Source organism: Aricia agestis, chromosome 19, assembly GCF_905147365.1.
Source record: "Aricia agestis chromosome 19, ilAriAges1.1, whole genome shotgun sequence".
In the NCBI taxonomy this organism is placed as follows: Eukaryota; Metazoa; Arthropoda; class Insecta; order Lepidoptera; family Lycaenidae; genus Aricia; species Aricia agestis.
In genome coordinates, this window is record NC_056424.1 from 4,778,074 (window position 1) to 4,792,916 (window position 14,843).

Genomic DNA, 14,843 nt, shown 5'->3' on the forward strand with positions numbered 1-14,843 from the left:
TCTTTTCTGACAGCATTTTTTTTTTAAACTGAGTGCTGAGTGCTGACTAGGTACTGACAGTTTTTGTTTCATATTACGGTTGGGTTGCAACTTGCACCAGAGGCGTGGTTAAAGTTAAAGTTATGGTTATAGTTATTACGACGTATTTATTTCAAATAATTATTAATACATATTTCGCAGCCGACTGGTTTAAATAGCCGTTCAATCAAACAGCCTAGCCCTTTGACTGAATTCAGTCTTGATGGCGTCCATTTTTAACTTTAACTAAAGATTTGACATTTTGCATTATAGTTAAAGTTAAAGCCAAAGTTAAATTTACAGTTAGAGTTAAAGTGAGTTGGTGCAACCCAGTCTAATGGCAAAGGCTGTCTGTCATTTGTCATATTTTGTGGTTGTCACTTGTCCGTTGTCAAGAGTCAAGTGTCAACTTGTCACAATCTGTGCTTGTCACTTTTGCCCAAAATATGTCTCATGTGTCATGTAGGTAGGTACCTACTCATAAACACTAATAAATTTAAAATTAATCATAATGGGTGTTAATGTGTTATATGAAAGCGATAATTTTATAATCGTTAATAAACCTTATGATATGTATATTAATTCAGACGATAAAGAAGAAAAAGTATGTATATTCATTCATAAAAATATGTTATAATAATCATTTTGAGGTCATGTTTCTTCAGTTTTCAGCTTATAAAACTAACAAAATAAACATTGCAATCTACAGTTTCGAGCAATGTTTTAGCGGTTAACATCACAAACTAAGTATTGTTTCAGAATACGGTTACGTTTTACATAGGATCTCTGAACTCCCACCTCAGAAGTTCTATGAATCCTCTACACTTCATTCATAGATTGGATTATGCGACCAGTGGAGTGTTGTGCATAGCAAAGAAAAAGTCCGCTGCCGCTGAGGCTGGGAAATTATTTGAAAAACGTCTCACAAAAAAGTACTACTTAGCTGTTGTAAGAGGACACATAACATTTGATTTAGCAGATATAGATTATCCTGTAGGTAAGTTAAAATAATTATAACCTGTATTCATTACTGTTAAGGCCTCTTAACGGTCAGGGTGTATCCTTAGGGGCACTATGGAAAAAAGACAGAAAATTTTTCGATTTTTTTGTGGTATAATAAACCCTATTTTTTTTTGTTTAAATGTGTAGCGACAGTCGTTTCTAACAATTATTATTATTATATTTTTTTATTTTAGAGACACCATTTAAAAGTTATGACCTTTTAAAATCGTAGTAAAAAATACAAAAAAAATCATTACGAGATTTTTTTGTATTTTTTACTTACTACCCTATTTTTTTTTTCTCTTAACTGTGTATAATTTATAGAACAATCTATTTTGCATCGGTGTACCTAGAAAGCCTCCAAAATTGTTTGAATTTATCACCAAACTGTAACTAAAGTAATACTTAATATTCATATAACAGGTATTGACAGAAAACCACAATGTGAACACAGAATGAGAGCACTCACAAATATGGATGAGCCTTGTTTACATCCACGGGATAGCCATACGCGCATGCTGCTTTTGGAGACTGGTTACTATGGAGAGGATCCAATATCTGTAGTTCTTTTAAAACCTTTTACAGGTAATATCTGAATAACATAAGCTTTATAAAGCTAAAAACAACATTATGCACCATTTGGACCCGTTTCAGGCCTAAATAGTGCAACAGCCTTTTTCTTATAACATTAATAAAGGTTGAAATTTTTAAAATGAGTAGTGTGGGTATAATTCTTTCATTTTTAAAGGAAGAAGACACCAGCTTCGAGTGCACTGTCGAGCTATAAATCACACAATTCTTGGTGATTACACTTACAGTGGCAAGTTGGATAGAGAGCCCCATAGGATGTATCTACATGCAACAAGGTACTTCCATTTTTAAGCTAGTGATTGGATTTTTTATGAAGATAGTAATTATAAAAGACATGACACCAACCAGGAATAAAATATTATATTGTACTTAACTTAAAACAATGTTCAAATTATCCCCTTTTTCAGGTTGGTTGTGCCATTAACCTCTCGAATACCGGGATGTCAATGTATTTAGCCAATATTTATAAGGGGCCATTTAAATTTTTCAAAAATCTTTTTTGCAAGTTTTACAAAATTGCGCCAATCAGGAACTAATTTAGTGCGTTCTTTTTGTAGCCAACTTCATACTCTAAGACTGGGTTGCACCAGAGGCGTGGGCAAAGTTAAAGTTAAATTTATGGTTATAGTTAAGGTAAATTTAACTTTAACTTTATCCTTAACCTTGCCCAGAGAAATTGACAGATGACAGCTGATCCAACAAGGTTATACATGCGCGTGGGCGGGGGCGCTGCTGGTAAAGGAGAACTGTCAAAAATGGCGGTTTTTGTATGATGACAGCTTTAGTTCCTTTTTTCGCCACATGCATTTAAAACCTTGTCGAGCTCTATGGTTAAAGTTAAATATGGCGTCTTGATGGCGTCCATTTTTAACTTTACCCAAAGATTTGACATTTTGCACTGTAGTCAAAGTTAAAGTTAGTTGGTGCAACCCAGTCTAAGACTGGGTTGCACCAGAGGCATGGGTAAAGTTAAATTTATGGTTATAGTTAAGGTAAATTTAACTTTAACTTTACCCTTAACTTTGCCCGGAGAAATTGACAGATGACAGCTGATCCAACAAGGTTATAAATGCGCGTGGCCGGGGGCGCTGCTGGTAAAGGAGAACTGTAAAAAATTGCGGTTTTTGTATGATGACAGCGTTAGTTCCTTTTTTCGCCACATGCATTTAAAACCTTGTCGAGCTCTACGTCTTGATGGCGTCCATTTTTAACTTTACCCAAAGATTTGACATTTTGCACTGTAGTCAAAGTTAAAGTTACAGTTAAAGTTAGTTGGTGCAATCCAGTCTTAAGAGTAATGCATAGAACAAACGAAATTAAATTTTATACACACTATAATAATATAAAATAAGTTACAAAACAGCGTGAGGTCCTTCGATCACATATACATAATATAGGTCGAGTGCATCAGCTGGCTCAATACAATGTCCAAATTATCCCCTTTTTCAGGTTGGTTGTGCCATTAAAGAAAGAGCCTTTGGATATACAAACTGCTGAACCATTTTTCTCAGACGAAGAATTTACTCGTAAATGGAAACCATTGCAGAAGTTCTACGATTACAAATCCAAAGATGACTTTGTATCGATTTGTAATACTATGGACGGCAATACTCCTGGACTTAAATGCCAAACATTCGCTTTAGTCATATAGTCAAGATTACAATGTGTATATTATTTGTAAATAATATTTTACCTATTGTGAACATGTACTAGTGTAACCTACGCTTATTAAAACATAATTTTACTGTTCCTAGTGTTAAAAAAGTGTAAGTACAATGTACTGATTAATTAGGTATCTTCAAAAATAAGATAGAAGTAAAATCTAAATTAAAATAATATTTATTAAAATAATAATTAATAGCAATAAATATCATTTTAAATACTTATATTTTTTTCAATACAAAAAGTAAAAACTATATCTCTCTTCTTCCTAATATGATATGTCATATGTTTAACCTCCATTATCCCTGAACAACCTCTCTACATGTAGTCTGTAGCTAGAGCCAAATTTGATATATTACAACATTACAAGGATAGGAACAAAGAATTATTAAAATATGAAAATTATTGAATGTCACAATTTTAGTCATAAAAAAATCTTCATTTTTCGTATTTTTAGGGCAGGGCATTGAGATTTCAAGGTAGAGCATTGCCCCACAATGCCCCCTCTAGCTGCGGCTGTGATTTGGCCTATGCCCTAACACCTTTCTCTTCATAACTATAGTTATGTAGTATACTACATACTAATAACTTCTAGGTTATATGAGGCATAGTTGAAATAAAACAAAAGGTATGTATTTATGTTTTACTTGAACATAGTAAACAACTAAACACACAGACTAAAAATGTACTAGGATTTAAAATCTATAAATTATTGCATTACTGACGCCAGGGCAATTTAATTTAAAATCGATAGCCCGAGACATGAATTTGCAGAGGGCGCGAATCGACAACCGTGATTCGATTAAATCTTTACTTATAATTCATTTAAAAAACGCAAGAATTTATAATAAATTTATACATTAGATTTAACACACCGAAAGTTATGTGTGTGTCTTAGGCCGTGTTCAAACCAAACTGACTGTCAGCCACCGAATGTGAGCGAACGTTACGCAGTTTATTGTATTTCCATACGTATTCACTTTTTCGTTCACATCTAACCGACAATACGCTAGGCGTAGGCACGGACATTAGATACCGTTTATTTTGGTTTGAACACGGCCTTAGGCTCAATTTACTGAAGCAGAGTCGAAGCGACGCGTCATGTGTTTAAGCATAATATTCATAATAATTATTATGTTAATCTACGCTGCATCCAACATGGGCCATGTTGGATGCGAGTAGCAGGAGATCGGCGTTCATTGAGAGAGGCCTATGTCCAGCAGTGGACGACTATAGGCTGATATGATAATCTACGCTGTAGGCAGTGCCGTAAATAGGGCGGTGCCACCGGTGCCCAGGCACAGGGCGTAGACTCTGGGGTGGCGCAAGAATGGCCAGATCAGAGGGGCCTATACGTAGCATTGCTCGGGTACCTATAATATCTAAAAAAGAAACAGAGGCGCAGTTATAGAATCTCGCACACGGCACAAGGCGCAAAAAAGGCTATTTACGGCACTGGCTGTAGGCAAAAAAGCATCGCGCGACGCTTCATCTCTGCCCCAGTGAGTTGAGCCTTGTATGATTTGAGTTGAGTATTTACAGTAATGACTTTAGCTTTATGTTTAAAATACGACAGCACAACAATTGAATATTATGCCTCACAAGTTTTTGAAAGATGGGACATTGAATTTAAGGCAGCACGACTTCTATACTAAAAAGAGCAGCACGTCAACCTAATGTGAAAGCGCTCTAATGTACGGTCAACTCAGAGCTGTTAAGCTAAGTACTCACATACGGTTTTGCTCGATCGAGCAATAACGTCGAGCAAAACCCGCGGCTCGAGCTTTCGTCCACACATTCAGCATTGCTCGATAGATTTACTCTAAATAGATAGATTTAATTCCATTAAGCCGGCTCGATGCGAGCCTTCGAGCTGTGAGTTTTGCGGTCCACACAGTAATTACTCGATTTGGAGTAAAACTATCGAGCAAAACAGTATGTGAGTACTTAGCATTAGACCTATACATTTGGTGTAGCATTAGAAATTGAAACATAAAATATATTATGGCAAATCTATGGAATTTGAGATAATTTAGTTCATAGTTTTTGCCAGACTGTCTATCTAAAGTTAATAGTTAGAAGTTAAGATGGTGTCAGTCTGTAAATAGATAAACTTCCGTTAAAAACCTTCAAACCCTGACAAATGTGTACTTATATTGATTGCACAATATTATAAGGTACAAATCATAAGACAGTTTACACATCTCGGTAAAATATAATTGAGCTAAAGTGTGAGGAGGGCTATGTTCTGCTTAATATGTAAAAGTGGTCACAACTTGCGATGAAAATTATTGTCATAACCTATTTAGCTAGTGTTAATTCCTAACCAGACTCTGTACACATTTCGAGAAGAGAATTTAGGCAGTGTCTTGCCTTCTCGCTTCCACAGAATTTGCGAGTCTGGATGGCCTAAAATCCTAATAATTATAGTCGTCCCCGTTGGCGTCCTCCGGATTATATTTATTCTCATCCTCTGGCTCTTGCTTGATGTGGACATCCAGAGGAGGCAGGCTGAACTCGGGGTAATCTGAAAACGCAACAGAATCATTGTTAACCAAATCTTTTGACTATTGTATGAAGTTTATTTTGAACATGTTGATTACTGATTCAAAGTTAATTGACATTATTTGCGAGGAAGTAGGTCTAACTAAGTGAACATCTAATGAGAAAAGGCCCTATTCTCCAGCGACTCGGGCGATCGCCTAAGCTCTATAGGTCTACCGATAGCAACAAGTTTTGTCGCTAGTTATCCACAGAATTCGCATTTGTACACGCTACTGTCATTTAACTAAGTTTCTATTAAACACATTAACTTGTAAGTAGGGAATTATATTGTAAAAGAAACACAAGCACGAATATTTGTTCGTAATTTATTTATTTGACAACTACTTTGCTACCTACATATCGACTAATAGGAGGGTGAATTTGTGTACGAATTCGGACATCTACCGGTCCATAGCATTTGTATGACTCGAGCGATCTTTACACGAAATATTTCGATTGTGAAGTTTTGAGAATACACAAACTATTAGCAACAAATAATATCGTGCAGGAAACCGGTCTCGAACGCTTCAACTCCCAAGCGGCCACATGTGGTGTACGAATTGGGACATCTATAACCGGTCCCACCGTTCGACTCGAGACCTAGGTGCGTGTGGTCTATGGTGGTTGTATACTAAGGTATCAACTACCATAAAAATATCATCTCGATGGCAGCCGCGGCCTGGTCGCTGCGGCTCGGCCGCCTATTATCGAAGCAACTTACTTCTCAGAAGTAATGTCAAATGTGTGCCTTACGCTCTGGAGTTAAGGTTGAATTTGTTATGTTCAATTTTGGTGACATTGGTGACCCTGTCGTGGTAATGATGATGATGATGAATGTAATATGCATAGTAGCATATGCTTTCAGTTCTTAAAACAGCGCCGAAACCCCCAAACTTGTATCTATAAGGAATCCGGAGTTCTCTTAGTATCTTCGGAACCATAGTATACCTCGTTGCGAAATCTTGCGTTTTGGTAGGATATGCTTAGGATGCTTCTCATAAAACCAAAATCACCATATTATGTTTCCATATAAATTTCGAGGAGTTCCCTCGATTACTCATGGATCCCATCATCAGGTTACCACTTTTGTGAACCCTAATACAACAAAACAAAAATTTCGAAAATCGGTTCACAAACGGCGGAGTAATTGTTGAACATACAAAAAAAAATCTCCACAGCCGAACATATAACCTCCTCCTTTTTGGAAGTCGGTTAAAAATAGCGCGGAGCTTCCGCACTTGCGGAAACAGAAACAGAGATCCGTTGCATCACTAAAGTAAATGAGTGAGTGTACGCATAGGCATGCGTACAGCACCTCCCTCCTTTCCCACACTGCCTATGCGTACACTCGCATGCAAGAACCTCAGTACTTGACGGACGTTGTTCGTAGAGTCAACATCCTGAGGATGTTCCGGTGTTGGGGCGAAACGCGCATCGAGGTTTTCAACTTGCACGGTGGTGCGAGGCCTTGCACGAATTTGCTAACATAATTGCTTTTGTGGTGGTGGTGTTTGCAGGTTCTTGCAGGTTGTACGCATAGGCAGTGTGGGAGAGGAGGGAGGTGCTGTCTAGAGTATGCATGCCTATGCATACACTATCTCATTTACTAAGGTTGGGTTAGGTTATATGGCGTCCAAACACCCCATATTCTCATACGACATCTGTCAATTTTTCCGGTTATAGTTAAGGTTAGTCAAAGTTAGTTGGTGCAACCCAGTCTTACAGGTTGAAGTTTTTTTTCGCGGAATATTGCTAAAAATAATAACATACTAAAGTTTAAACTTTAACCCAAAGCTGCTGCAGATTACCGTTTCCGAAGGACACAAGATCCATACCATATCCATACTAATTATATTATACTATACTTAATATTATCATAAATGCGAAAGTGAATACATGTCTGTTACATCTTCACGGCCAAACCAATTATATTGCTGGGTATGGAGATACTTTGAGTCCCAGGAAAGGACATGGGATACTTTTTATCCCGGAAAAATGTACGGTTCCGCGCGATAAACGAATTGTGACGCACGGAGTTGCAGTCAACTGGATGTAAAGCTTACCGTCTTGAGGCTCCTCCTTGATCTTGATGTCTTCGGGTTTGACCTTGGTCTCCTTGCGGTCGCGGTCGCGGCGGGAGCGCTTGCGGTCGCGGTCCTTGTCGCGGTCTTTGTCGCGCTCCTTGTCGCGGTCGCGTCGCTCGCGTCGCCGCTCCGACCGTGAGCGCGACCGCCGACGACGTCTAATAATTAATAAGTACACCACAAATAGATTAAAGGTTTCTAATAGTAATTATATTATTATAAAATAATATTATATTTAAAAGCACTATAAGTTTATTGTATAAGTGTCTAAACACACTAGGCCGAAGTTACGCGGCGTAAATTCCGTATGATTGCGTCCGCAATGTCAAACGCATACAAAATACGGACGGAACGCGACGGAATAGTGTATCATGGGTAATTTAAAATACGTTTACGTCGCGTAACTTCGGCCTAGTGTGTTTAGACACTGTGTATATAAGATCACGATCTCATAGATTCACAATGACTATAAAATATAATAATTGTAAGACCTTGGCACGATTACTGCTTTTATTTTGAGATTGGGAAAAGAGTGAATCTCGAAGGAGTAAATTCGCTCGTTTCACATTCTCTTCCTCCTATTTCACGTGGCCTGTACGCTACGCATCTACAAGCGGCCTAAGGGCATCGCAGATGAAAATCTTTAAGATTGTTGACTATAATACAGTAATAATACTCACCTCTCCGCCGGTTCCTCGTCCCGTTTCTCGCGTTCCCTGTCGCGGCGGCGCGTGCGCGACCCCGAGCGTCTGCGCGACCGCGACCGCGAGCGACGTCGCGTGCCTGGACGACAAGAGAAAATAATAATTCATATTCTTCTCAACCAAAATTTATTATATAAATATCCCGTGTCACTTTTAGTACCAAATGCTTTTAAAACTTTCCGGAAACCTAAAGTAAGGAGATATCCATCTGCCATATTAATTACTAACTTATTAGTTATTACTAAATAGATGTTGCCTGCAACTTCATGGGGCCGATATTCCTTCATAGTAAAATTCAGCGACTTGGGCAAAAAGATGTCACAGTCAGGAAGACTGATAGTCTCAGATAGACACAGTGCTTTTACCTAAAATCTTGCGCGCAGCTGGGCAATGACTGCAGCGCGTCGGTGGCGTAATTTTTTTTTTCCTAGAGACACTGGCTCACTAATACACCCAGTACCACTGCGGAGCGCACGTCCATCCTCACTCACTGTTACTACACAACTGAACTGTTGACAGCCTGACAGAACCTGACAGATTTACAAAAAGTCGTGCGGCCAATGGCCGCATGCGGCTGGTGACTAAAATAAACCGTGCAAACGCTCAGTCGCAAGCGATCGCTGGCTGCAAATACTACTGTTGACTGGTGACTTACCGGGTGACTAAAATCGACCCGTCAGTCACCCGTGTAAATCGACCATTATATAGACTGCATCCCCACTACTGGTGTTAATGAGATAATGTTAAGTATCTACTATGTAGATACACTGCACATACACTACAAGCGGCGCTCACATATGGAAATATACTCACGGTCCCTGTCGCGCTCCCTATCTCTATCCCTGTCCCGCTGCTCGAGGCGGTATCGCTCCCTCTCCCTCTCGTTGTCCTCGCGGCCGGAGTGCTTGATGTTGACGTCGGCGCCGCCACGCCGCGTACCGCCCAGGCCACCACCTGAAAATATCAAGCATTACAAAATTTTACAAAAAAAATCTATACTAATATTATAAAGCGGAAGAGTTTGTTTGTTTGAATGCGCTAATCTCAGGAACTAATTACTAATGGTCCGATTTGAAATTCTTTCAGTGTTAGATAGCCCATTTATCGAGGAAGGCTATAGGCTATATTTTATCACGCTAAGACTAATAGAAGCGAAGAAATAGAGGAAAATATGAAAAAAAAACGGGGGAAATTATTTGAAAGGGCCTATCTCACGAACTACTGGAGCAATTTTTCTTTTATTTGGCACAGAAAAGAAGTAGACCACGTGAAGGATCAAAGGTCATTTTTTGGACTAATTTGTCTGTGAAATACCTTAAAAATTTACGCGGGCGAAGCCGCGCGGAACGTCTTTTATTTATTAACCCATTTGCTGATACAATAGTTAGGTAGTTATGATATTCTTGTGCTTATTATGCGCGGAACGTCTAGTTACATAATATTCCCTATACAAAAAAATAGGTAATAGTTTTTAAAATAATATAATCAAAATATATCCTATTCGTTCGGCTGGGAACTCTAATAAAAGCCGTAATATAAATAAATAAATTTTTACGGCAAAACGCGTTTGCCGTCAGCTAGTATATTATGTAAAATTTAATAGCAGTAACCATGTTGTTGTCTAGCCTATAAATGTAACCGAATCCTACACGTTTTTATCAATCAGTCATAATATTATCTAAACTAACCTAGTCTTCTTGGCAACCATCCCTTCACAGTCCTAGCTCGTTCAACGTCCACGAGCACTCGCTTGCCGTCAATCTTCTTACCGTCAGCATGTTTATATGCAGCTGTAAAATGAATACATAGTTAATATCTATGTAATAGCATATCCATCTTTTATGTAGGCCTAGTCGAATTTCACCTTTCAATTGTGTGGCCCACATAAAAGATTCTAAATGTGTTCATCGGTTTACATGAGTTTGTGAATGAAAAGAAAATTTTACTGTGAATCATAATTTTACGTTATTTTTGAAATTTTTAAAAAAATATGGATTAGTTTTGCAAAAATCTGGCAAAAGAAACTACTAGATAAGATTTTACTTACAATGATCACCTATATTGCAAAGTGTTTATATTATATTACATTCATAAAAACAGTTACTCAAATATTAAAAAGGCAAAATCATGTAAACCATACTTATATGCTTGTTTTTACAAATAAGCATATAAGCCCTCACTAATAAAAAGATTTACACTGTATACACATGTTACACTTTACACAATGCTCCTCTTTGTCGGTCAAGAGTATTTTATTATGTATTGAACGAGGACAAAACATTGTGTAACTATAACATTTGTATACACAGTGCAAATAATTTTATTAGTAAGGAATAAAAATAAAGACAACATGTACAACAAATAAAGGGGGCAATTTTTAATATTCACATTGAAAAACATTAAAAATCACCCAAAGTGAAAGTACCTAAGTATACCTACCGACCAAGCCGACAGACGTAGTATATAAAGGAATACCTACCGTGACTACTTACTTTTTTGACCCAAATTAAAAAGTACTTACTTTGACAATTAATTATAGAAAATTCCGACGGCCGCCGGTAGAATTTACCATTTACCTGGTGCGCATTACTTACGTATCCAAAGCGCAATATTTATCATTAAAAACATAAAATAATTTAACTTTAATGTACAATCATAACAATATTGTACCTAATTATGTTGTAAAATTGTTTTAGGTAAGTAATTGTTATAAAAATTCCGGATTAACTACAATTATTTTAAACTTACCAACTATATTTGTTTTTATATAGGTATTTTTATTATGTTTCTTGGCGAGTAATACAATAAACCAATTTTTTACCTTTGTCGTGTCTTTACCTTTCTTGTACACTCACAAGTTACCTGTACCGTTGACACTTAAGATAATAATTCTGTGTTTTGCTAGTATCCCTGTTGTTAAATTTCTTACTCCAATTCTAATTTTATAACTTCTCAATAAACAAAATAAGTACAAACATGAAGAGTAGCAATTTGTCTGCAATTACTGGACTGATTTGGATAAAATTTGGCAGATGTGGAAGGACATGCGCTACTTTTAATTGTAGAAAAATATACGGTTCTCGCGATATTTTCTTTTGAGTGCACGAAGTTGCAGCTACATTGTTTATAACATTTAAAAATATCCTACCTATAACTAATATTCGGTTAAAATTTTATTGTATGTTGGCATCTTACCACCACATACAAACCTATAAAATAACGTGGCCGGTATTCTCGAGTTTGTGTGGTAGGGTCTTAACGGCTGGGTCTGTGGTGTGAATAGAAAAAACCACTTATTAATCATACATCTTAAATGGTCGATGTGTTGCCATAATTTTCACTATGGAGGAATTGAACACTAGAATGCAGTTTTTAATATGTGTAAAATCCCTCCAGTAAGTTAAATGGCATCCGACATATAAAACTCATAATAGCATTAAAATCTTCACATTTCTTAAGGAAAGATCATAATATAGGTTATATATTATTATGCATAACATACAGTCTGTATATTATATATTATAGAAATGAATAATGTATTACGAGTTTCAGCCAGTTAGTTAAAAACTTTATATATAAATATTGCAATCTTTGATTTGTTTTGAAAGGCCCAGCTTTAACTTTTGTATTTGTTGCTTTTGTCGAAGAAAGAAATATTAATAGACTGTTTTAATTATGTTAAGGTTGGGACTTTCTTAAAATTCATAATTTTTTACACAGTCTTAACACTCACAGTGCATATCTCGTTCATGCTCATATTCAATAAACGCATAGCCCCTCGGCTTTCCATTCTCTGTGTCATATATCATGTATATCTGAAAATAAATATTTTGGTGTAAAAATACTTTTTTTTTAATGAAATAAGGGGGCAAACGAGCAAACGGGTCACCTGATGGAAAGCAACTTCCGTCCCCCATGGACACTCGCAGCATCAGAAGAGCTGCATGTGCGTTGCCGGCCTTTTAAGAGGGAATAGGGTTATTATTAGGGGAGGGTAGGGATGGGAAGGGAATAGGGGAGGGTAGGGAAGGGAATAGGGTAGGGGATTGGGCCTCCGGTAAAGTCACTCACTCGGCGAAACACAGCGCAAGCACTGTTTCATGCTGGTTTTCTGTGAGAACGTGGTATTTCTCCGGTCGAGCCGGACCATTCGTGCCGAAGCATGGCTCTCCCACGTATATACTACCAAAATATACTACTAAAAACGAATTATTCTATTAGTATGTAATCCTAATTATAGTCCTGAAGAAATGTTTTTCATAAAAGCTGAATTACGAATTCAATTTACAATATGTATTACCTTTGAAAAAAGGTTTTAATAAACTTAAATATTACAAATGGTTTAAGTACCTTTTTTATTTGTCCGTATCCCTCAAACTCTCTTCTGAGTTTAGATTCAGATGTGTCATAATTCTGAAAAAAAAATAATCATAGTTTACATACAAAATCACACACAATATTATGTATAAGATGTAAGTTTGACGATGCCTTTGTTCCCTCTTCAAACTGAATGGTTTGTAAAAATTTGGAAAAATGTGTTTAAGCTAGTAAACATAAGGGAGATCGCATACGGCACACTTTTTGTGTGATCAAGTCTGCGGCGCACATACAGTCGGCAAGGCGCGGCCATGCAGACTGTATGTGCGCCGCAGACTCTATCACACAAAAAGTGTGCCGTCTGCGATCTCCCTTAGTTTTACACAGTTTGTATGTTTAGTAATAATAATAGTAGGCTTTTGATTAATGATATTTTATTAACAATAGGACAAATTATTACTGCAATGTTCTAGAGACTCTAGAGTCAGCACCAGCATAGGCAGTAAAAAAGATTTGTTCGACATTTAACAATGTTTCTATCAATATTCTAATGTGACCTGCTCAAGATGTCAGATTTTAGTCTGATTATTTACTATCCCCCTTACTAATAAACCCTGTATAAGCTTTGAATAGTTATACAGTGTTTTGTCTTCTTCAATTAAAAATGACACTTGTGTGACAGGAACAAAACACTCTATTACTATTCAAAGCTTATACAACGTTTATTAGTATGGGGGTGTATGTGCTAGCTTCTTATACTCCAGCCTTTGTGTAAATTCCCTATTCAAATAAGTTATACTATCATAATATTAATTATAAGTATACTGCTTACAATTCTGGCTACAAATAGTGTTTTGAAGGGATCACCAGTGGCTTTATCATTGGTGCTTGGATCCCACATAGCAATCTCCTGCTCCAGTTTGTAAGCGGTCTGCTCCGCTCGTTCCCTTCTGCGTCTCTCCAGTCTTTCTTCTCTTGTCTCCACCCTGGTTGGTGGCGGAGTTTCCGAGGGGTGCTGAAGGCAACAATAAACTATGAATGCACGAGAATTAACAACTTTAAATATACATAACACATATTGTTATAGTTGCAATTTATTGTTTTTTATTACGAAATAAAAATATAAAAGATAAGATAAAATATATTATCAGAATACAGAATAAACCTGTATTCTGAGAGCATATTATAATTTAGATGTTTATAATATTATACACATCTAAATTTTCAAATGTTACTTTCTATTGTTTATAAATTAATAATAATTTTGCAATAAAGCCAGTTCGTATATATATAGGAATATTCTTTGTTCAATGGTATAATATGCAAATAATACTAACCTCAAATAAGTGCAGAAAAGCGCCGACTCCATCGTAGCCTTTTTGTTTCTTTTCATGTGGTAGTTTTGCTGCTGGTGGCAAATATGGTATAGGATCTCGCGCCGCAAATAGTGCGAGAAGATTTGGGGGTAAAAACTGCGTCATTTTACCACGCCAAGTAAAAGTCCCTCAATACCAACACACAAAAGCTACTTGAAACACAACACACATTTCAACTCAAAGTTTTTCAATTAGTTAAGCGACCCACTTTAGATGTGAGATATTATTTTCCCATAACAAAGTAAACTGAAAAGTTTTTGATATTTCTACAAAATTCCTAGGTACCTACTAACACATCACAGTTCACGAAATCACGCCGCCATTGCGATTACTTTTTTTTTAGTTTAGCATTTGCAATGACATATTATATCACAAAGGCTGCCTTCACATAAGCGCTTATTTCACTTCACTAAATTTAGAAGTTCTAAATGATTTAGTGACTAAATTTAGTCAAGTGAAATAACATTTAGAAAGCTAGAGTCTGGCTAGCGAAAGATGAGACAGGAAAAAGGCGGCAAATTCAAAAAATCTACGTATGGCAACCT

General features: G+C 36.8%; 2 protein-coding genes across 2 annotated transcripts; one reads left to right on the forward strand and one right to left on the reverse strand.

Annotated features, from left to right (window-relative positions):
* The first annotated feature begins 474 nt into the window (after window positions 1–474).
* LOC121736882 (RNA pseudouridylate synthase domain-containing protein 1-like) lies at window positions 475–3,412 on the forward strand. Its single transcript, XM_042128366.1, has 5 exons — window positions 475–622; window positions 778–1,015; window positions 1,444–1,605; window positions 1,769–1,886; window positions 3,061–3,412. Exons 1-5 carry the CDS (start codon window positions 530–532, stop codon window positions 3,260–3,262), a joined length of 813 nt encoding a protein of 270 aa, XP_041984300.1. The 5' UTR covers window positions 475–529; the 3' UTR covers window positions 3,263–3,412.
* A 2,031-nt stretch (window positions 3,413–5,443) lies between these two features.
* On the reverse strand, window positions 5,444–14,632 carry LOC121736881 (U1 small nuclear ribonucleoprotein 70 kDa). The gene is made up of 9 exons (XM_042128365.1): window positions 14,260–14,632; window positions 13,755–13,937; window positions 12,956–13,018; window positions 12,339–12,420; window positions 10,294–10,395; window positions 9,419–9,559; window positions 8,582–8,684; window positions 7,881–8,059; window positions 5,444–5,800 (listed from the first exon to the last, which is right to left on the reverse strand). The coding sequence occupies exons 1-9, from the start codon at window positions 14,401–14,403 to the stop codon at window positions 5,691–5,693; spliced, it is 1,107 nt and encodes a 368-aa protein (XP_041984299.1). The 5' UTR covers window positions 14,404–14,632; the 3' UTR covers window positions 5,444–5,690.
* Window positions 14,633–14,843: the final 211 nt, after the last annotated feature.